The sequence below is a fragment of the Metopolophium dirhodum genome, chromosome 7 (genome assembly GCF_019925205.1).
Source record: "Metopolophium dirhodum isolate CAU chromosome 7, ASM1992520v1, whole genome shotgun sequence".
NCBI lineage: Eukaryota > Metazoa > Arthropoda > Insecta > Hemiptera > Aphididae > Metopolophium > Metopolophium dirhodum.
In genome coordinates, this window is record NC_083566.1 from 25499620 (window position 1) to 25524615 (window position 24996).

The 24996-nt window shown below is 28.8% G+C and overlaps 2 protein-coding genes across 2 annotated transcripts; one reads left to right on the forward strand and one right to left on the reverse strand.

Annotated features, from left to right (window-relative positions):
• Positions 1–44: 44 nt before the first annotated feature.
• On the forward strand, positions 45–13769 carry LOC132949755 (2-acylglycerol O-acyltransferase 2-A-like). The gene is made up of 7 exons (XM_061020811.1): positions 45–116; positions 6619–6882; positions 6947–7179; positions 9203–9468; positions 10365–10536; positions 10604–10797; positions 13315–13769. Exons 1-7 carry the CDS (start codon positions 60–62, stop codon positions 13470–13472), a joined length of 1344 nt encoding a protein of 447 aa, XP_060876794.1. The 5' UTR covers positions 45–59; the 3' UTR covers positions 13473–13769.
• A 4011-nt stretch (positions 13770–17780) lies between these two features.
• LOC132948559 (kynurenine 3-monooxygenase) lies at positions 17781–24336 on the reverse strand. Its single transcript, XM_061019074.1, has 11 exons — positions 24198–24336; positions 24065–24134; positions 22214–22407; positions 21471–21519; positions 21316–21403; positions 21079–21247; positions 20762–21019; positions 20542–20631; positions 20300–20440; positions 18799–18960; positions 17781–18533 (listed from the first exon to the last, which is right to left on the reverse strand). The coding sequence occupies exons 1-11, from the start codon at positions 24243–24245 to the stop codon at positions 18444–18446; spliced, it is 1359 nt and encodes a 452-aa protein (XP_060875057.1). The 5' UTR covers positions 24246–24336; the 3' UTR covers positions 17781–18443.
• Positions 24337–24996: the final 660 nt, after the last annotated feature.

Below are 24996 nucleotides of genomic sequence, written 5' to 3' on the forward strand. Positions count from 1 at the left end.
CACTCACATACGACACTCTGAACGAGTCGCTTCAGTACTACTTATAGTGTAAATCGTAAATGTGTAATACGGTCGACAGAGGACGGACACGTATCGAACCGGTGGCGAACGGGCAGGTTGGTTGGCTAACTACGTGACGGTACGGTGAGCATGATAGTCGTATATTTGGAGGGGATGGACTGGAGTGGATACGGTTAAAGCCCCTCCACCACCTGCCGAAGTATTGACCAAAGCCCCCTCGAAAATATCAATGTTCTATATTATATTATTATATATTTTTATTATGTTCGTTTATGTATAATACGAGACTATTATTTTCTTTTTCGTTAAAATAAGCATTTTCCATTGGACGTTATAGAACACATCGCAATAATATTAGGGACTGAAAAAGATCATAGCCGAAAGACTGTCTATATTTTAAAAACATTTTACTCAATATTAGCACTGTTTTCTGCTTATAACAATCTATCTACCTATTGTACCTTAGGGAGCTAAATAACGACGTTGGCCTGGATCATAGGTAGCAGAAAAAATGTCTCACTGACCACTGTCCATGTCCGTGACGTCATTATGCCGTCCAACAATCATCATTGTTATCAATCGCCACGATGACAGATGACAATAGATGGATATATTGTATTGATACGCGAATATATAATACAATATAACTATCTGCATAAGCATAATATCATAAAATGGGTAGGTGGAAAAAAATATTTTTAAAATGTCATTGCATTTTTATAAGTGATAATTTAAATATATGTTTCAATTTTATACAATTATTTTTTTTTTGAATAACAACAACAATTAAAAAATTTATTTTAATTTTACACGTGAACATTCAATGTTGTCAATATGAAAACTTCAGACGGTCATAAAAATATTTTTGAAACTTCTATAATACTTGAAAACAAAACTTAAATAGAACATTGAATTAAACTCTAAAATCTTAGGTACCTATGAATTTTTAATTACAGAATAATTTGTGAATTTCGGAGATTTTGGCAAATCAAAATTCAACTTCAAACGCTCATAAAAAATATTGTGGATTTATACACTAAATTTTTATATACAACGAAATTCTAAACATTTTAATAAACGTATTTACGGTATTGTATTTTATACTTCCCTGCATCAATCACAAACATAGATATCTTTCTGTTATCGTGATTTGATAACAATGACATTTTTCCTGCTATATGATCCATGATTCAATACACTATTTGTAAATAATAAATATGCGTAAAATCAGAGAACCAATAAGCTCATTCTTGATTTGTGATAAATAATAATAAAAACTATTTTTCTGTTTACAAAGATACACATTTATAATTTGCGTTACTGGACGATCTGCCTCGTGTTTTTCAAACATTTATTTAAAAAAAAAGTCAAATAACGTTAATTTTAATTTTCTATAATATAAGGGCTAAAATGTCAATTAAGGGGGCTCTGAGGAGTTGAGTCCATACAGCTGTGTATGGAAAATTGTTTGATTATGCTATGTAGCTTCCTCTTCACACAGAATTTGATCCCATACACTTACTATACGCCTATATGAATTAATGTGTGCTTCGGACCGTGTTTCCGATTCGCGTCACGCCAGTGGCAGGAAGGAACCACGGCTACCAATTCGGTGGTGGATGGGAGGGTGGGGGTGACTACGTCTGTGTGCTATTACCATTATTTAGGTGTGTCACCGCTTCCGCATCCGGTTGTCCGGTAGCAGCGTGCAGCAACGCTGGGCATTGGCCCAGTTAAGAATTAAAATTTAATAAAAATGTTAAGTCTGATTTTTGGAATTTTTAAATATACCTACTTATATAAACCTATCAAAAACAAATTATTAAGGGGCCTGCACGTGACTTGTTTTTTTGCTCAAAAACATGCCTTACAGAAAAAACTCATACACCTCGGTAAAGTGTTCTGATTTCGATAATTTTTTTTTTTTTTTTGAAAGAGAAACACTTCTTACAGGGCGCATTGGACTTGGATTTTCCAAATTCTATTTTTAAACCATATAATACGATTTTGAATATGACCAATTTTCAAGTTTTGAGCAAGAAATCACTCATTTTATTTTTGGTAGGTGGTGTCGTTGATATGTGCAGTGCGTGCGTAGATAGCCCAGTACCCGCATACAATTGCACTCACATTAATAATAATTATTGACGACTAACACAAGTTCCATGAGCAGGGGCAACGAAATTGCATATTGCCTATATATTGCGCCTTATTAAAGACACACGAGCAGGCTCCTTAATGACAATTTGACGAATTATCATTATTTTGTATGAGTATAAAGTTTTTTTTTTTTTGTGGATTTATCACTTTATGGGAGCCGTATGCTTTCACATTCCTTGGCCCCCCATGCAGCATGGTTTATTTAAATAAGTAGGCATATAAATGTGTACATTGGTTTCGGCTCGCATGGACCATAACATAGCTATCGCTGATATATATTCCTATACTACGAGCTCCATGATGCCTTACACGTCTTTACAATGGCTAGGCCAAATGGGAATAGTCCGGGAAATCCTCTCACATAGTGAATTTTGGAGTTGCAATTTTGCAACACAACAGTGTTCGAAGTCTTCTCGGACCGGCCTAAGCCAGCCGCCCTAGACTACCCGTTCTGAACTTCCTCCTTCTCGAACCGGCTGTAGCCCGCCGCTCTCGCTTCACATGCTTTATTGGTCACTCGTCTGCAGCTTCACCAGCCTGACGAGCTCTCTCCTCTTCCTCTTTGAGGGTCAAAATATGAGCATATAGTTAAAGTATTTGACCTATACTTGCAAAACTATATATTTTACCATCTAGGTATATATTATCATTTTAGACATTTGAACATTTTGACTTTAAATGTAATTACTCAAGGTCAAATACTCAGGGTGTTATTGCTTATTTTTTAAAAACAATATGTTAATTGTAGTATTATAAGCTATATAGTTTTTAGTAGGTACTTGATTAAAAAAAACTTAAATTTATTAATAAATTAATATGTTTATAGTCCCATACAAAATTAATTTTAGTTCAACAAATAAATAGGTCGGTACCTAGATAATAATTTATGAATTAAATAGGTAATAATAATTAAAACAAAATAGTAATATGTAATAACCTTATCAAAATAATATAGGCAACATTCCTAGCACAAAACCGTAGTTTTAACAACGTACATCTAATGAAACGCCTTATCGGCTTTAAATATAAAACCAGTAGATTTCGTCATAAACTTGTTTCAATATTATAATGCTTGATGCTCAATGAGTCATAAAAAAATGAAATTTCAACATCAAATAAAGGAGCTAATACGTCAAATATTTAAATGTAGACATCATAATATATAGTCATGTAGATAATATATTGGTTATTAGGTAACGGTTTGCCGTTTAAAAACGGTTGCAACCGTTCTTAGACAAAATTACTGGGAGCTACTGGCGGTCAAACGGGGGGGGGGATGAGGGGGATAGATCCCCCCATGAATTTTTTTTCAATATTTATAACAATTTATAATTAAGTATATTCTATAGTGCATTAAATTTTGTTCAATTTTTTTTCTAAAAACAAATTATCAACTATTGTAAATTTCGACAAAATGTCAAAACATGTTTATATGAGTTTATATGACATTACTATATTATTATCTAGACTCATATCTAGAAACTTGGATATTATTATTAATATTTAGTTGTTTACACAAAATATAATATGGGAATTATCCCACTAGATGATCGAGAATTCTCAATAACAACCAGCTCTACACGTTTCTAGAACATTGACCCATACTGGCGATAGTATGATCGGTAGGTATATTTTACAATATTACGTACCTCCAGCCCCAGACTGTTTTCGGTCTAGAAGGACATTTAAACATTTCCCCCTGATATATTTTTGATGCGAACATTTCCCCCCCTCATTTTTTTTAAAGTTTATTATTGACTATTAAATAATAAAATTGAATTTAATAATACAATATTATTTATTATCTGATATGAAATAATTTTTTTTTTTAAATATAAAAATATATAATATTATTATAAACATTTTTTTTTCATAAATATAATAGATTATAAATCTATATGTTCGATCCACTGAACTACTTAAAAAATACTTGCGTCCGAAATTATTATCAGTAGGTGAGTTGCGTCCCTCAAAAAAGGTCATAGTCTATTTGCGTCCCGGTGTACCTTTTTTTATAACCTAATTGCGTCCCGAAAATATCAATATAATCAATATCAAAATTTAAATTAAAAAAATACATCGATGTTTATTTTAATTTATAATATAGAAGTATATTAAATAAAAAAAACTCATATGTTATGGTAATAACTTTTGTCATGATATTTATGTTAATAATAATATTAACAATATAAAAAATCATGTTTTACATTTTGTCATGATAATTATAATACGAGTATGTAGTAATAACAAATTGTCAATTATTGATATGGAGTATGTGAAGTAGGATCACTTATTAAATTGTCATGAACATCTAGTTTCATACAGCTTTTATTCGTACATTTCCATCGAAAATTGTTATTCCTTAAAGTTTTATGATATCCAAACGTATAACTATCAATTACCTATATAAAAACCATTAATCGCGACCAATTTAGAACTACATAATTTTTCCATACCTTAAAAAAATTTATAAATATAATACAGTTTATAAACTATCGATTTTAATGATTTTAGTAGATAATATCGATAATAATTATATAGCTTACTAAGTTACCGGTCAAATTTACTACCTGAAAAATATACCTTTTTTTGGGACGCAAGTAACATGCAGCCATTTTACTAAGTATAACATTATATGTACTATGCAACCGTTATGCTGGAGGGACCGAGTGTCCAATTCAGGCCAGCCTAATAGTAATATTTTGACATGATATTATATATTTTTGACAAAACGATTTATATGTTAGTACCTAGGCTTTGCAAATTTGATATTGGATAGGTGAATTAATAATTCCGAATCTATTGACTATAATTCAAACTTGTAATTTATCCAAGTATTTTTTGGACTGTTAGAAAAAAACATGCAAATGCATATAAATTCGAGCCCTATTAATTATAGCCTATAGGTGTAAGCTAAGTACAAGTATTAAATTAAAATTAATCTGGTCTGTGACGTGAGTTTGACTGTATCAATGTAGGTAATTGTTTTGTTATTTACCTGTTATTGCATGAAATATGATTATTCACTACCGTATATGTGACCTTAGACTTTGAGAAACTATAATATTTTTTAAATCAGTTAAATTATGTAATATTTCATTGTTTCATGATTGTTAAGTGGCTTATTTTAATATTAGTTCACTGGACGTTGATACGGCCAGAAAAGGGTTTAGTGGTTAACATAATACTCGGGCACCTCTTTCCCATTGTACACTTTTGGCACGTACCCAGGGCCCCGCGATCGATGGGTCCCCCTCGATGGGCTCTTCTGTTTGCCTGTTTTAATAAAATGATACTCTGTCCAAGTCGTAGCCGCCCCATTATACCTACCACTGCCCTTGACATCAAAAAGTTTAAAGATGGCCGCGGCCCTGATAATACTCATGTAAGGAATAAAATATAAATTAAAACCCGCGAAATTCCGTCAGTAGACGTCTTTTTCCTATTGAACTTTTTAAACAACAGTGAATCAATATTAACAATAATTTAACATAATAAGCAATAACAATTCATATAAATTATTATGGGTATTGATATTTGAAGTTGTTGTGAAATTATATATACCTACATCGGTATATTAAATTATCACTACTAATCAATAACAAATGAAGATTTTAATTAATATAGTGGGTAATTATATTATTAAACAGTACGTAGGTAATAACAGTATATATGACACACTAGCTAGGTAATGAAGACAGTTAGGTACCTAAATGTGAGCATAATCTTATTAGGTAACTCTAAAATAAAACAACAAATATTTTGTTGCATATTATCATTATTCATTTTAATACTGTACGTTGTACCTACAATATAATAATATAATACTTGTAGTGTATATCAGGCCGTATATAAAATAATCAATGTAAAATACTAAAATAATATCAGTGAAAATATGTACTTTGGTATTTTGTTTTCAAATTAGAACACACTTTTGTTGGTTTTGAGTTAAAAAGTGTAATAGATAACTTATACTTTGATATTCGTCAAAAAAATATTGAATCCGCAACGATGTGGGAATATTTGAAAAAATATGATTTAAATATTTTGAATTAATGAAAATAAATTAGTGTAAATATTATTATTTATTTACGTATACTGTATAGTAGTACTGTACAGAATTTTTTTGCTGTACTACTGCATGTATACTTAGGTCCGATTGTGTAACGATGAACAATTAGATAATTCATTATTAAATATATTATAGAACATAAGCGCCCATTTTACTATCTACCTACTAAAAATACGTAAGAATATTTGATATTATTGACTTTCAGCCGGGAGTATATTATTGGTGTTTATACTGTGTACAGGATGTATAAGTGCATATTTTACATAATGTAACGTTATCATTTATATACATTTACGTTATCTCTCTATTTGGGATAACTATACAGTAATGAAATAATTATAAATAAATTAATGGCCGGCTAATAGATATACAACCCAAGGCAAAGTACAAACCAAAATGCCACCTCTCCGATAATTCTATGCCGGGCCCGAGGTGCTCTCCGCTGCGACGACCGTGTACGTGCAGTTTTGAACTTGACACGCTATCGGGAACACGGTTTTTGTAGCGACGATTATCACTTACACCTTAAGGCGCCTTACTTGGCCAAGTCTTGTTGGATCGATTCTGCTCATATCGACGACGACGACGACGAAATACGTTTCGTTTTGCATGAGCAGTGTACTTTTAAGGTAATTCCTTTGATTTTTCAATTCAATGTTAGGCAACGAACAGTAACCGAAATGCCATTTGTAGATTCCAACAATGAAGCTGAAGGACGTGGAATTCGCGCCCCTGTACGTGCCGCTCAAGCGGAGGCTCGAGACGCTCGCGGCCGCCGGATGGATTTACTTGGTGGTATTTGGAGGACTAACCGGATGGGCTGTTTTCTTGTACATTTTAATGGCCACACGGTTTTGGTGGGCAGCACTCATATACGGTTTATGGATCTATCTTGACCGGTCTGTAGCGTCAAATAGCCCGAAAAGGTGAGACGTGAAATAAACACGACCAAAGGTCGTTTAATGATTTTTCGGTTAAAACAATATTATATTATAATAATTATTTTAATCTATATTCATCGCAGTATAGATACGTAAATATAATACACATTTTTTGATATTATTAGCACTAATCGTATTAACATTTCTAAAATTATTTTTTAAACGATACCTACTTTTATACACACAAGAGTACTTACAATAATTATTGAATTACGTTTTAAAAAAAAAATGTTCTAGAAATGTATATGGTAGTTATAAACTATAAACATATAATGTGTATACAGTATACTTCTAAAACTAAAATCTACTAAAAAATTAAATATGGACTACAATTGTATTAAGAACAGAAAGACTTAAATATTTTTGAAATGCTCATAATATTAATTACTTAGGTATACAATTATCAATTTGTATAATATTGGATTATACATTTATCCACTGAAACAATGATAGGTTAAAAATATTAGTACATGTGATAATATCTATACAAAAATTATACAATTTTAAATTGTATAACTGTAAATATTTATTAGCCATTAGGTTATTAACAAGATAGATTTATTGTCAAATGGGTATTACCTTGACAAACAATTGTACATTCATTAAAAACATATACCTACTATATCGGTATTCAAAATTAAAATTTTAACTATTTTTATTAAAATCTTGTACGATTTATACGATGGCATTAAGTTATTAACTACCTATAAAATTTATAAATGTACATTCGAGTTTCATAAAATATTTTTTTAATAATTAAAACAATAAAAATATAGTTCTGATATTGCAATTATATCATATAGGTATAGAACTATATCATTATATCAATAAATATAATGATACATATTTCTGTTTCATTAATAAAATAATTATCTTTATTTTAAAATTAATATCATGCAATATTGTTGTTTTTTTAAATGTTCTGTATTGAAAAATAATTGTTAATTTGCTGTGTTAGTAGTTTTTAGTTATTACTTAATATTGGTACCTACGTAATAGGTCAATATTCAAATATTAAATAAATGGAACCAGGTGCTTGGAGATATTAAACTTATTTCACACCAAAGAAATATTATGAATGAGTTGATCAATATTTAAAATTAAGTATAACGCGTTATGAATATGTAATGAGTAATGACTTAATAAGTCATAAAATGATGTACAAAATCGTTTTGTATTAAAGTGGACCAATGCATACAGTTATAGTTAATAGTATTTTAGATTCTAAACGGAGCAATAAATGCATTGGTTTTACAGTGATGTGTGTTTAAAAAAAAAATGTTTTTGTGTTCGAAGACACATTTTATTATAGAAAAAATGCTTGGAAATTTAATTTCAAGGATTGTTTCTGGTAAAAAATTTGATCTTTTAGGGACATTTATAATATTCAACGATTTCAGATGATTTTTTTTTAGTTTAAAAATATCAAAAAAAACTTTTCGCCAATTCGTATATTGTTATCTATGTACACAATTATTTTTTCAAATATTTAGACTAATTTAAAGTTTTAGACTACGAACTTATCTTTTCGGGTTTAAGGCACCTATAGGTACGTCGGTATTGACTTATAAGTAAATATGATAGCTACTTGCATTATATGAACTGATTTTATAAAAATTACCACTTATATATTGTATATTTGTATGCGATTTGTTTTTAGTAAAAATTAGTTCAACATATTATACCGTACCTCCTGGCTTCTACTAATAAAAAAAATAATTGATTAATAGTGTGTAATATATATATATAAATTATCAAACATCGTTATGAATATAGGATGACGGAATGTCCCCGCTCAGAATTGTTATTAAATATTTAACGCATCCATTACTACAAAGACCTAGGCACTCAATAACGAGGAACACTAAATACCTACTATACACAGCATATCGACTTTCACGGTTTTTCCTAAAATCTTTAATACTTATTTATTATACATTTATAGACGCATGTATTGTTATACTTGTACATATTATATTTTATTAACGTGTATGTTATAATTATATAGATTTCGCTTTGTAAGAAGATTGGCATGGTGGACCCACTTTAAGAACTACTTTCCAGTATCTCTAGTAAAGACTCACGATTTGCCAGCTGATAAATCGTATCTATTTGCCACTTACCCTCACGGTGTATTGTGTGCTGGATCATTTTCTAATTTTGCGACAGACGCAGGACAATTTTCCGAACTGTTTCCCGGTCTCACGTCGTATCTTATAACGCTCAGTTTACACTTTAGCATGCCATTTAGCCGTGAAATTGGCATAGGTTTATGTGAGTATAATAATTTTATCATAAAATATTCCACTCGTTTATCAACCAGTAACGGTGGCGATATTACTTATTGTTTTCGAGATGGTAATATAATAATATGGTATAGGTAGTATTAAATATGAATATATATCGTTACATGCACAGTTATTATGCACTGCGACGATAGAGTACCTTTATCTTGGAAATGTCATAGCACTTGGGTCCGACGCATCTCAATTTTCGTTCGTATTATTTTTGACTTTTCGAGTATCTATAGTTATAAATTATACACAGTAGATATACAGGTATACAATATTATACAATATACATGTAAATGGCCATAAACGGGCACGCTGCTACACAAAATGTTATTTTTCATGTTTCCCCATGTTATGACTTCATAATATTTGAATTTTAAATTACAGTTTAAAATTTTTTATTCGTACATTACCTACCGGTATTACCTGTCAACTATTTTAGTATACTCTCGTCTCACACCGAGACAAGGAGAGAATTCATTCGAGCCCGAATGTTTGAATAAAAACAGACAATTTTGCTGGACGCCAAAATATTTCATTGTTTTATTACACTTTTTTTTTATATAAGTGAAAAGTAATGCCAAGTATCTAAATAATGCGTTATGTGATTCACAAATCAGAGTAAAACGATAAATGAGTATAAAAGTATATAATTTATATAATAATTGAAAGATTGCAATTTGTAACAATATGGTTATTATTATTTATATTTTAGTGTTGGGTATTATATTAAAGGGTGGCATTTTAAAATCTAACTTGGGCGACATTTCGTTAACGCAGCATTGGGACTGTACACAAATATCATTAACATATTGTATACAATGCAATTATATATTGTTATGATTATGATACATTAAAATAATTAATCCAATTTCACAGGTCTTCAAGAATCATCTGAAAAAAGTTTGATGAATTTATTGGATAATAAAAAAGGGAACGTTGCTGTTCTTATGGTAGGAGGTGTTTCCGAAGCGTTTAAGTCTTTTCCAGGGCCGTACCATCTCATATTAAAAAATAGGAAGGGATTTATCCGAGTGGCATTACAAACTGGGTAAATTTTAAATGTCAATATAAAATAATAATTGTTGTTATTATTTATTAAAAACATTAATTTATAGGGCGTCTTTAGTGCCAGTGTTTTCTTTTGGTGAGACAAGTGTCTACGGATTGGGCGAAGCGGAGCCAAATTCATTCTGGGAAAAAGTGTTGAAATTAATCAAATGGAAAAGCGGAAATAAAGTACCAGTAGGACGTGGATTTTTCCAGTATAGTTTTGGTCTTGTGCCCCGCAGACATCCAATTGTTACTGTTGGTGAGTAATAAGTATAATTAATTCTATAGGCATTGATAGTATATTTAATCAATGCTATAGGTATAACTATATTTTAAGACATAGTTATTAGTAGCAAGTATTACTGTACTATTTTCGATTACCTATAATGGTGCAATAATAACAAAGATTTTTTTCGGCTGATTCACTTTTCAACTAAATTTAAAAAAAAGTCGATTCCCTTTTCGACCAAAATCGTACTCTTCCCTTTTTGGCCAAACCAAAAAGTTTAATATTTACTTTATGTTATATTATTTTCTATGTATAATCCATATTATATATAAAAATCACGCAATCAACGTGTTTACTCCAAAAAAACTATTCAACCAATGGCCGAGCCGTCTAACGCGACGGATTCGGCACAGCCGGTCCGAGTTCGATTCTCGACCACCGGGCGGCATTTTTCTCCGTGCAAGTCACGGTGTCCGGAGAACAAGTGCCGCCATCCCCCACCCGGGCATGGCAGATACCTACGGGTGCCCAATCAAAAATTCTGCCAAACCCAACACACACGTGTTCCTCCCCCTACCGACTTAATAACCTACAGTAAAACTAAAAATAGCTAATGGCCTCAGCTGCCGGGCTCAAGATCAATTAAAAAAAAAAAAAAAAATGTTAATATTTAATATTATTATATTTAATAATTATTGATAAAAACTGTATATTATTATTAGTTATTATTTGTTTAAAATATATTATACACATCAAACTTTTTCATTTGGTCAATAAGTGAATCGGCAGAAAAGGTAAGGGCACGATAAAACAGCCATGCTCCAATGACAATAAGACGAGACTGACTCGAATGATAATAATTTTCGTGGTTTCTGACTACCTTATATAACGACCTTATCTGGTAATAATTACCAACGTTGGCATCCGATCCAATGTAATTAAATGTAATTATTTTGATTTAAATCTAACGATAATCAATATTTATTGACATATTTTGTGTAATTGTTCCTTGCGAATAATTTTGTCTAATTTTGTATAATTCCCTTGTGAATATAAAGCTTTTGAATGACGTTCCGGTTAAAAATAATAATAATAAATAAATATTTCGTAAAATTGAGCAATACGTTATGTATTTAGTATTATAGTATGAAATAATGAAAATAGCATAGTCATTTATAAAAATATTAGTTACACCATAAATAAAAACATAGTTAAATAATTATGTAAATTCGTTCTACTACAAGATATAATATGATTACTATAACCAATGTAAAATAGTATGTACGTACTTAATGTGATTATGTTTAATACCTCTTGGAATGGTGTTAAAGGTTTATTATTTTCATTTCGATTCTAGTTAAAAGTTATAAGTTATAACCTTCAAAGCAGAATTTTTATTATATACTTACCATAAACATTTGCATGAAAGTAATACAAACTAAATAAAAAATAAATAATTTTAGGAACTGAGTTTATATAATTGAGATTAATTTAGTGACCTCCAAGATGACTGAATACTTATTTTTTGATGATTTTTTAAGATTAACAGGACTGGAAACGAAGTATGGTGCACGGTATATAAAAAGATCCCACATCGAAAAGTCAACGAGCGATTTTGGCGCCATCTCTTTGTATTTGTATTTTTTCATCAGTTTAACACACTGTTCTATGACTATTCAGCGAATTATTCAATTTTGTCGCCACGATCGCTCGTTAACTTTCCGTAACAGATCTAGTGCAAATGATAAAGGTTAATTTCCAGTCATGTTAACCTTAGTCCGTGGCGTAGCCACACCGCGCAATAAAAGAATAATTTTTCTTAAAAAATCTGAATATTTTGTTTTTGATTTTTATTTCCTATAATAAACCATCCTTTCAATTTTCAAGCATATTTTTTATACAAAATAATTTCTTTATTTCATATCTGCCAGGTGTCCCGTGACACTTTTTTTTCCATATCTATATTTACCTATCTATATTTTGAATGAAAAATATAAAATAAAATAATCATCTGAATATTTTTTAAAAATCTGAATTACTTCCGTTGTGTTGTTTCACTATGAATTTCAATCTATTATCATATCATATCTATCATTTATGTTGGCTAATTATTGAAACATGAAAGGGACAAAATACAATAGAAAATAATATAATATATTTTGACCAATTGATGCGGAGGGAGATGTTAATTTAAATGGCACTTAATAAATTTGTCTCTTTAAGGAATCAACTAGATAACATAATATGACCACCAATTTAGATAATATTATATAAATATTTTTTTTATATATATCAATTACTGACATTTGCTAATTAATAATTATAACCTAACCTTACAGTTAAAATTAAGATTGGATTTAAAATCTTATAGGTAATTAAACATTAGTACATTTTTTTTTTAATATGTAATGCTGCCTTTTCTGTTCACCTTTACTAGCTTACTGTTCACCTTCAACTTACGAAATAAACAAAACTTTTGATCCCATATATGTGATAACTGATAAGATATTACATCATAATTTTATCAACTATTAATGTTATTTTCAGTGGGTAAGCCAATTGATGTACCAAAAATTGTTAAACCAGAAAAAGAAGATATTGAGAAGTACCACCGAATATTTATTGACGAATTGACCAAACTATTCGAAGAACATAAAACTAAATACTCGAAACATCCCGATGAAATGGAGTTGGTATTGGATTAAATAAAATATGTTAAATTATATTTTTTTACAGTCTATTTTCCTGAAAATTAATTTATAGTTATCTGATATTCTTAATGTTGCAACTGTTTACTTGTTATTATTGTATTCCTTTAAATATTTTTTATTTGTATTTAATTTAGTGATTTTATTTAGGTGAATGTGTCTTAACTGTAATTGAGCTCAGTTTTAATTTTGTATTTGAATTATAAAGTACCTGCCAACCTAATTCAAATTATAATTTATGTTTGTTATATTACATAACTGTATACGTATAATACAAAGAGCAGTTAAAGTCTATTGAGAATTTATTAATTATGATATAAACTGTTCAAAATAGATACCTAGGTACAGGTCAGAAATATCTATGTTGCGCACTTGTAAGATGGAACAAATGCCAGAGATACGTTCTCTTAAACAAAAGTGCGTTCCTGATGGTGCAAATGTCTTATTGATGAGGACACGGTTTAAAAGTAGTACACTGTAGGCTAAAATATTATTTTTTTTTAAAAATGATTGAGTCCCCTCTTGATTCTAGAACTGGCCAATTAACACAATGTACCTATGCTACTTTTATAGTAATTATGTTTCAGGAATTGATGGTTACTATATTTATGTTTTAAGGTAATTGGTTACTATTTATCTAATATTCTAATGTATTTTTAAAACAACTTCGCAATATCTATTATCCAATTTAACATTTTAAAACAAGATTAAATGTGTAATGTATTGTAATCATATTATAACATACACTATGTTAATAACTATACCTATACTGCTAAATAAATCAATAATTATATTATTAAAAAAAACTGTGTGTGATAAAATCGGACGTTTCAGTACCTGTATAAACTAGGTACTTAGTACTTTTTCATTGAACATTTTGTAAAAATTAATAAATAAAATAATATAATTTGCCTAAAATACATTTTTTAATTTATGCAAGTTTATACAAGTTTACAACACCTTAAAAATATTATTGGCACACTTGTCAACCTTACTAATAAATACAAGCATACAATAAGTAAATATAATAAATAGATAAGTACATAGGTAATTATGTTACTTTTTTTTGGGTGGGGGTGGGATGGTTGGATACATTATGGTAACCAATTAATTAAAACAAAAATTTAAATATTTACATTCACATAATAATATTATATGTACTATATATATTATTATCCCATTTAAGAGATAAAGAGTGGGTAGGTACTGAAATCTATGCTGGGCATCATGGTTTATAAATATTCACCACGCCACTGGTGGGAGGCTCCCATTGTTCGTTTTTCTTTGAAAAAGGAAGGTATATTTCATTTTACTTACTCCACATTTATTTTAGATTCTGAGCGAAGCGATGAATGTATTGGTCTTACAATGATGTGTGTTTTTTAATTTTTTAATTTTTTTGTCAGTGTACACGACTAGTAGTTGAAATAATGCTTCGATTTTCAACTTCAGTATCTTGTTCGATGGGAAAGTGAATATTGTTGGTGCATTGTGTAAATTAAAATTTAAAATTCCCAATAGTTTTTAAGAGCGCCAGTAAAAACAACATAAAAATTAATGAAAAACGAGAATTCTTACGCCAAATCGGTTTTCCACCAAATCGATTTTGGTTTTTGGTGTAACTCTAAAATAAATTAACGTATATACATAACATTTTCACTGGTTGTTTATATTTGCATTTTCTATACACGATAAAATTTTCAAAATATTTTGATTTGTTTTGAACTGTTTAGGATCATTTTCAGTTTCCAATTGTATTAGTCTTTGTTTCTATGAATATCAATAAAACTTTATTTGTTGGGTTCAAAAAGCTTGAAAATTTAATACAAGGCTCCTACTGTATTATTACAATATCAGTTGAAAAATATTAAAAACACATAGGCACAATTTTTTATTATAAGCATTTAAAGATCGAATTTTGACAAAATTTATCAAATTTAAAATTTAATAATTATTTTGTAGTTAAAAATGTATAAAATGTTCAATTTTTATATCTAAGGATTGAAAATTTAAAACAAGGTTCCACGTAAATAGGTTATAATATATAAATTACTTTATTCACAATAATATCATCAAATATATAGGTACTTAGTAATATAGGCAGTCAGCCCGTCTTCGCTCAGAATCATTTTTCTTGTACAATGATATTATATCATTGAATTCAAATTTAACACCATGCATAACAGTGATCCACTTGTAACCTACTGTACAGCAGAGGGACACCCACTTGCCCACCTTTTTACTACATATTGCTATACATTTTTTTTATCGATTTTACAGTTAGTATCATATTATGTTGATATTAGTTATTTGGTTTGTTTCATTTATTTATTTTCTTTGTACTACGTATGAAATTATAACACAAATAAGGTAGGTATTTAACTTATATTCTTATACAAGTAATAAGTATTATATAACACTCTTAATATTCATATTATATAATTTATTAAAAATTATAATAATTTGGGTATTATGTTGTATTTCAATTTCAAGTTATTATCGTTCTAAATTAATAGGTATCTATACAAAATTAATATTTGACTATATTTTATTACAATGATTTTCAATTTCAATATGAAAATAATAGGTAATCAAATTAATAAAATTGTGACAATATCTTATTTTGGTAACTCATTTTGGAAGAAAATCGCTAAACGGCCACTAATTGAGTCCCCTAACATTTTTTTTTATAGATTTATTTATTGAATAATAATTGCTTTATTTACATTCCATACCAGCGGTGTATATAGTATTTTTTTTAAAGGGGAGTGTTATTAAAACATATAAATTATACTACTATCTATAAATTAAAATATAGTTTAGGTTAATAGGTTATATAAAAAAAAGCAATCAGACAATCAAGACATTCATATATATCATTATATTTACGGAAATAATAATTTCAATGATATGAATATTAATTTTATACTTAATTAGTAATTACAAAATAATGTATATATAATACGTGCTAAAGGGGGTTTCATTTACTCATATCCTTTTGTATTCGCCACTGATCTATACAGCTGTGTACAATGAGTGAAGATGATTGCTGGTACCTATACAAATGTAAAGGAAATCGTGCAAATGGCTTAATGGACATGAGTGGGAAAATCGTTTAACAGAAGCAACACCCGCTATAAGATTGATAGGCACTAGACTCTAGTAAGGTTTTTATTAACATATAATTGTGATTTTTATTTAATCTTCAGTCTTCTTGGTGGATTATTAGGACGGCGATTGATGGCATACGAGAGAGAACGAGGGTTAGAATATTTTGTTTCGAATTGAGTTTTTTGTACCAACTGTTGTTATATAGGTACTTAGTACTTACTATAGGTACTAACTAGTAGCTAATTGTTATATAACTGACTGTTGTGATCTGTAAATCCTTATGCAATGTATTGTTTGTTCATATAACACAGCTAGAGCTCTATAATTATTTTTCGAAGACATATAGACTGGAAAGCTTATATATAAGTATTATATTGGAGTGCCTTGTTTGGTTTGACTCCAAATTTGAATTCCATGTGACCAGAGAGAGGATATAATAAAATTGTTTGGTTAGGTCATTAAATATATATATATATAATTTTTTTTGATTGAGCTTAAGCCGGGAAACTATGGCCATGAGCTGTTTTTTGTTGTTTGTAGGGAGGGGAGCGGTTGGAACGATTGGTTAAAGAAATTATAATAATTGACTCATTCCATATGATATAACTTATAATAATATAATATAATATAATATAATAATAACGCAGGTCTTGAAACCGATATTGGATATCGATTTAGAATACCGGCTTAAATCGTTGAAAACAGAAATCGAAAATATCAATATTGGTAATCATAATCGAAAAATATAAAAACTGGTATTCAAAACCAAAAACGAAATCAAAATCAGAAAAATCAAAAAATAAATACTGATAACCGAAACCGAAATCAAAATAGGAAAATATATTTAAGGTTTCACAAGCCCTGGTTATAACATGTGTGTTTTTTAGGTTTGGCAGAATTGGGCACCCGTAGGTTTCTGTCATGCCCGGTCGGGGGACGGCGGCCTCGCTCTTTGGGCAGTTGCCTGCCCAGAAAGAGGAGCCACCCGTGGTCGAGATTCGAACCGGCGACGGTACTCGTCGGAACTGACGCGGTACTCCGCTCGGCCCCTCCGTCCCTCTAAATATATATTATGAATTAAGATAAATGTATAATACATTTTTTTTAATGGTTTAGGTGCAAGATGCTTGATTGTTCAAATGTTTATTTTACATAAATATGTATGACAAAAAATTAGAAAATACTCGAGAACCATTATGTTACAACTTTTTGTTTTTTATTTTATTGAAAATGTAATACAAAATAATTCGTTCAATATAATGTGGGTAAATTCGTAATAACTAATAAGTAATTTGTATTATAATGTTAGAGGCGTGAGTGGTATTATCATTAATATGTACATTTTATTTATTATAATATGGTGTTTCATAGAGAATTTTATGCACAAAAAATTAAACTTGAAAATATGTTTCACTATAATTATTTGTGAAGATAAATTAATTTTAATCAGTGGTGTATTTTTGGGGAGGGGGGGGGGTCATGGGTCTCGAACAGAATGGAATAATATAATTATTAATTCATAACTCATATGTATTTTTATAATATTATACACTTACTTATTTTTTAGAACACCCTCACAAAAAATTTGAAAATATGCCACTGATTGTACTATATAATATTATATTGGCTAATAATGACATTTAAATGAAAGGTATGAATTCTTGAAACATAAGCCATTGGTGTTTCAACTTTATAGATAAATATATAATATTACTTAAAATTATATTGAACGCTAAAAATAAACTATTGTGTAATGTAAGATTATATTGATTTATAGTTAATAAATCTTGTTCATAACATCGTAGGTAATCCGGATCAATTAGATAAAATTGATATGTGTGCACTGTGCAGTTGGTTTTATTGTAATGATTTTGACATTATAGATACAAAAAAATACAAACTGATGGAGAAGAATGTTGCGAATAGAATAAACATTCTAAATAAAATCTGTAAAAAAACAATAATAAAATATTTATATGTAGTATCAAGTATTATATTTTACACTGAACTACAATAAATATAGATAGGTCATAGATACCTGTACGTATTTTTTTTTATATAAAATATTATGTAACTTATTTAATTATTATAGGCACACACACAAAAACGTTAATATACGAGATGGATACTGTATGTGGTCTGATAAAATATAATTTTTCTTGATTCATTATATTTATTAATTAGAATAATTATTTAATTTTAATGTACTTACTTGGTCTTGCCACTGATTGTCGAGTTTACATTGTTTATAGCCAATTGTTGTAAAAGAGACAGAACTATGAAGCGGTATCCACGTCTGAGGAAACCATTTATTAAGTATGTTATCCAATTTTTTCCGCCACAAAAAGCTTTTACGAGCAACTAAATCACGCATCTATAAATAGGAATTTAAATAGCTTAAAATTTGCTTGATTTTCAGTAGAAATTAGGTAATAGTAATGTCATATTAGTCATAAAAATTCATTACTGCAATAAAAAATGCGTATAAAATTATAAATTGGTCAAATTTGGTTAGGTACCTATGTCTTCGTTTATTTTGAAAACAATAATATAATATACGTTTATGTCTCAGATTATTTTAGTCTAAATTCGATTATACATTATGGAGATATTGGATACTGAAAGTCGTTTTTAATTTATTCCAATTACTAAGAAAATTGTGATAGATTTTCTAGTACAGAAAGTTAGATAAAAAAAAAAAAAAATTAAAAACTTAAAATAAAAGCTGCTCTACAGTAGGATTTGAGAGTAACCCCTTCATCGAGTAGGTCTCACTGTGATGGATACGTTTAATTTGAATGAAATAACAATTCATTGCATACGAAAAAAGTGTAAAGATGGTCATTCTATATAAAAAGGTTTATTAATTTATAGAAATTAATTTTACTATAATAGTAAAATTCTATGTAAACTATAAATAGACAAAAATTTCAAATGTACTGATCTATATATTTTGAAAATGTCATAGCGTACAGTACAATTTGCATGAAGTCCACCAGCACATTTTTGAATCGCAACAAAATGGGTAAAATTGTTATTCTTATTGTTAAAATATCGCGTCACTGTAAATCTATCAACAATATACGTATTTTCTATCTATGAATGTAATTCACTCACAATCTGAATAGTCTTTGTGATGTATTTTGGGATTTTATTGTAGTTTGGGTTTTAGGGCCTGGTTGTCTCAAAATCTTAAAAATACTACCAAACCTAACACTTTAATCAAAATTATAATTAATATACATCGAATTAATTATTGTACAGTTGTAGTGTACACACTACACAGTAAGTTTTTTTTAAGCTTTAAATACATAACTAGTTTAACTAGTTCAGCCTATATGATAATATTAAGTTTCTAGATAAGTTTAAAGTTTTATAATTATATAATAAATAATAAATAATAATATCTAATGGTTACTGGTTATACAATGGTGTTATTTTTTTTTTTATCCTAGGATAAAGCTGTTTATAAAATTTCTACCAGAAGGAGTGCTTCGTTTAGACATAGTATCTTATTGTCTCCGCACAGAATAGTTTTTCTTATACAATGATATTATATCAATAAGTCAAGCTTAATACAATCCATTATACATTGACCCACTTGTAACCTACTGTACAGACGAGCAACATCCACTTACCCGCTTTTTTTTTTTAATTTGGCTTTAAGCAAAATACTCCATGTCTCTAAAATGCATTACAAAAAATATAATTACTTCAATATAGTTGTAAAAAGCTAAATCACTGATAGCTTCCGCATCTTCAATTCTTCTCAATGAAAACGTTTTAATAACAGTTTCTAAATCATGGTCGTATTCTTCAAGTAGTTGGTTCAAAATTGTACAATCTTCGAAGCCCTTAAAATGTAAAGTAGGTGCATAATATGCATATAATTTTATATGCGTAATTTATGTATTTTTTAAATCATATTTTCTTTTGGATTTTATTTTATACTTACAGCATTCATTCCTTGACCATAAAAAGGTACAATAGCGTGGGCAGCGTCTCCCATCAGCAGGAAATTATTATTAACGTGGTATGGATTACACTGTAAACAATACAATATGATAACCCTTTATAAATATACACTAAATATACATTTATTATACATTTTTTGGCCAGCAGCTCCAATAAGAAAAAAGTATGTAATTTTAAATTTTAAAAAAGCACTAGCTTACTTTAATAGAAATAAGAGTTCGTGCTTTTCCATTTTTCACTTGGTTTAATAAATGTTCTGGTTGAATCAAATCCATAAAATCCTTAAAATACTCGTTAAAAAAACGTAAAATGTCTTCATTTTCTGATTCTAATATCATTGGAAATTGATCCATTGGCATGAATAAAGTGCAAGTCCAAGATTTATCTTTATTCGGTAATGCTATCAACATAAATGTACTTCTCGGCCAAATATGAAGATGTCCTGGAGTTAAGGTATCCTACAATTTTTCAACGTTATTTCTTATATTATAAAATATATTTTTTTGTTTTTCCTTACTTTTGTTGCAGCTGATGGTAAGCTTATTTCAAAATAACCATGATCTATATATGTCTGTGAAAAATTAAACATTGGCTGACGAATCATATGTTTACGAACTACGGAATGAGCCCCATCACATCCAATAATTACGTCTGGTTTTACAGTTTCTTGTTGGTTTTCTAATGATCTAAAATAAGTATGAAATTATTTTTACAAATGATCTTACAATATTAAATCGAATCATAATAAACTTACTTTTGAAATGTTAATAGTTTAGCATTAAAATCAACATCGACGAGTTTATGCGAAAAGTTTAATTTCACATTTGGATATTTTTCGAGTTCTACAAACAAAATGTGATTATTTTTATTGGACTATTTAAATAACCGAAATATTAAACACATAATTACTTGTTAATAAAAATCCATTGAGTTCTTTTCTGCTAACAGAGTATAAACACTGAAAAATATAAACCGACTCAATTGTTATAATTAAATCGTTTTTTTTTTTTTTTTTATATTACTTATCATAAAGACAATAAGTTATCTTGACTTAATCAACAAAACTTAGTAATAGTAAAAAATACATTATTTAACACTATGAAACAAATTATACTAATTGTTTGTGCTAGGAAACTAATTTTTAATACTTAGGTATACCAAGGAGTTTGGATTCTGAGCGAATGCAAAATAGTAGATATATTTTTAATCAAATGTTTTATTATTATTTTTGTAAGTAGGTATGTCTATCATTTTTTTTTTGTTTTCTAGTACCGAATGGTCTGATTCTCCTGTTTACCATGTTTTTAGTACATAATTGTTCTAGAAACTCTCACAAATTATTTATTATATTAATACACAAATAGAATTACATTTTGAGAAAACTGGAGCATTTTTGGGGAGTCTATATAAGTATTTTGAATAATATTGCAATTTTTCTCATTACTCTGTTACATTTGCAATAGAGTTTCACTCAGAAAAGTTTTGGTTTGATTTTGATTATTTGAAAAATTGTGACGGACTTTTTAAATTTATTTTTTATAAGCTACAAATAAAAGAGAATAATCTTAATGACTACGAATCAATATTTAATTAGTAATAAAAATTATAGTTTATGCGACTAGTTAATACAAAAATGTACATAAAAATGGTACCTTGGATTTGTTAATATCATACATAATGCTATATTTATGGCCATCAATTGAATGGATCATTCGACCATACATAGGTTCTGTGAGTTCTTCAATAACAATATTATCGAGTCCGATAAATCGGAGAGCGTTAATGCCTCTTTCTGACAAAGCCAAGTTTATAGAACGTCCCGATGTTGATTTATCAAGTCTAATATCTGTAATAATATTATTTTATATAATATGTAAGACGTAGGTATTTATGCACACATAATAAAATACTTATAATTTTTTACTGTTATATCTTATTAAAACTTAGATGGTTGTAGAAATAGTTATTATTTAAACTTAAACAATTAAATACCTACCGATTTATTTTTCCATGCAACTTTAAGTATATTTTCCATTTTTAATGGTGAAAAATATTTTGATATCACTGTTCAAATTTTTTATTTCATTTTGAGTGATCATTATAGTATTATACTACCATTTTAAATCAAAGGAAATATTGTGGATTTTTTTTCCGGTGACAAATTTAGATGTCTAATAGGGTGTAACCAATTTGCACCAATATTGACCCAACACAATATAAGCAAAATTTTTAATATGGATCAATATTTTTTAAATGCGTTTATAATTTGCACCAGAGTTCAATTCAACTAGATTATTCTTTTGACACTACATACACGTTTCGATAGTGGAGTACGAGATACTGAGATATGAGAAGTACTAACACAGAATAATATTACCAATTTAAACTAATTTTGTGTTGCTACAATTTTATATTTACCCGACCAGCGGACAATGAGACGTTTCCAAGTTAGGAACTGAAAATATTAACTTAACAGACAATACATTACGACATAAAAATCCAAGTATAGAAATATACAACAAAATAAACTATAACAATTAATATTATAATATATTTATTTTTTTTTATTGTTAAGTTATCTTAGTTGTATTCTAGTGGCTTTAAAAAAAAAAATTGTTGTTTATATTTGAGTTGTTGAGATATGTTTACCATGAGCCCGGTCAACGAAGTAAGCTAACGACGAAATAATCGAATAGGTACTTAGATATTAATGTTGATGCAGTTTACAAAACATATTTTTGGCTACCTACGGTGTTACATACCTTTATCTTAGAGCACATTACAGACTGCCATCACTCGTCAGATATATGAATATGTATTAAGAAATAATAATTTTAAATAAAATAAAATTCTGAAAATTTCGAAATTTTTTCATCTGCGATTTGTATTAGTTAGTAGGCGCACCTACCTATATTATATATAAAGAAAATTATCGTACATAGATAGTCATTATTATGAATCAATTTCATAATGAGTTCTTCTTTTAATAATGTTAAAATTCTACAATATTTACGTGTTTATATGATGAAAACTAAATTTGAGAAAGTGATTCACAATGGCTTATGTCCATTTGGCATTGTAAAATTTTTGTAGTGTTGATAATTTTTTTAACAAACAAAATTAACGAACCTTCAAAAAATTGTGTGTTATAGTATTATAATATATCAGTACTTGTCAGACAGTTGGTATATGTTTCTATAAAAACGGTTTTTATACCAACACTAATTCAGTGAAACGTGTAACAGATACCTATATAGTATATACCCACAGCCTATAGGTATATTAAATGATTTATAGGTATTTGTATAAAAATGGTATTACACCAATAGGCAATAATATATATTGTTTTGTAATAAACTTATTCACCATATATATTGTGTAGGTACTGTTATATTTAAAACTACATTATAACAATGGTCAATAATTAGAGTTTAGAGTACCTAGGTAATTTTCATTATCTACGAAACGGATTTACATGTTTTAATACTTGAAAAATAGTTTACCTGTTCGACTTTCGTAGACGGTAACGTCATATCCATTTTCTGCCATAAAACATGCACACAACGACCCAACCTAAATAAAAATGCATTAAACTTTTAACGTTATTATAACTTAATTTTAATAAATATTATTTACTGGTCCGGCTCCAATAATAGCAATTTTAACTCTTGAATGAGTAAACATCTTATCAGGTTCTAATCTACGTGAAAACTAAATTGAACTGAAGACTTTTTACTAGACAATTTTATACATAATATCGTAATTTATAATGTCCGTTTCAAAGAGGGGAACTGTTACGTAATGTTGAAAATAATACCAATACACCCATCAGCGTAGAAACCGTATAAAACGTATTGCAACAAATGTGAAGTTGTATCTATGTCCTCTGAAATAGTATATCAAGGTGTGCTTCTACAGGAGCAGTAAAAAGAGCTTCAATTCAATCAAAAAAAATTAGATTTCGATAATACTTTGGGGAGGCCAAAAATAAATATGTCCAGTATTTTTAAAAATAATCTAGAAAAACCAAACAAAAAAAGCGGGTTAGTGGGTGTTGCTCTGCTGTACACATGTCCGGACTTAGGATTGTGGGGGCCCCAGGGCACATAATACAACGTTGACAAACTTACTGCAAAAGGTACTTGTTTTGTGGGCACTTCTTGTTAATTGAATCTTGTGGGGGCCCGGTGCCTCCCCCCACCTATACAAGTGGGTCACATCACTGTAATGGATGGTGTTAAATTTGAATTCAATGATATAATATCATTGTATAAAAAAAAACGAATCTGAGCAAAGACGGTCAGTCAGCCTTTGATATTACTATAAGTATATTTGATAATATAATTGTGAATAAAATATTTTTATATAACCTATTTACATGGAACCTTGTTTTAAATTGTCAATCCTTAAATATAAAAGTTGAACATTTTATAAA

What these genes read in the sequence shown, in the direction of transcription:
- LOC132949755 (XM_061020811.1), top strand. Translation starts at nt 60, where the DNA reads ATGTGTAATACGGTCGACAGAGGACGGACACGTATCGAACCGGTGGCG. An exon ending in AACCGGTGGCGAACGGGCAG is followed by an intron (nt 117 to 6,618) that starts GTTGGTTGGCTA and finishes GCCGGCTAATAG; the next exon opens with ATATACAACCCAAGGCAAAG. An exon ending in CGAGTGGCATTACAAACTGG is followed by an intron (nt 10,537 to 10,603) that starts GTAAATTTTAAA and finishes ATTAATTTATAG; the next exon opens with GGCGTCTTTAGTGCCAGTGT.
- LOC132948559 (XM_061019074.1), bottom strand. Translation starts at nt 24,245, where the DNA reads ATGTTTACTCATTCAAGAGTTAAAATTGCTATTATTGGAGCCGGACCA. An exon ending in AAACTATTAACATTTCAAAA is followed by an intron (nt 21,248 to 21,315) that starts GTAAGTTTATTA and finishes TACTTATTTTAG; the next exon opens with ATCATTAGAAAACCAACAAG. An exon ending in ACAATCAGTGGCAAGACCAA is followed by an intron (nt 18,534 to 18,798) that starts GTAAGTACATTA and finishes GTTTTTTTACAG; the next exon opens with ATTTTATTTAGAATGTTTAT.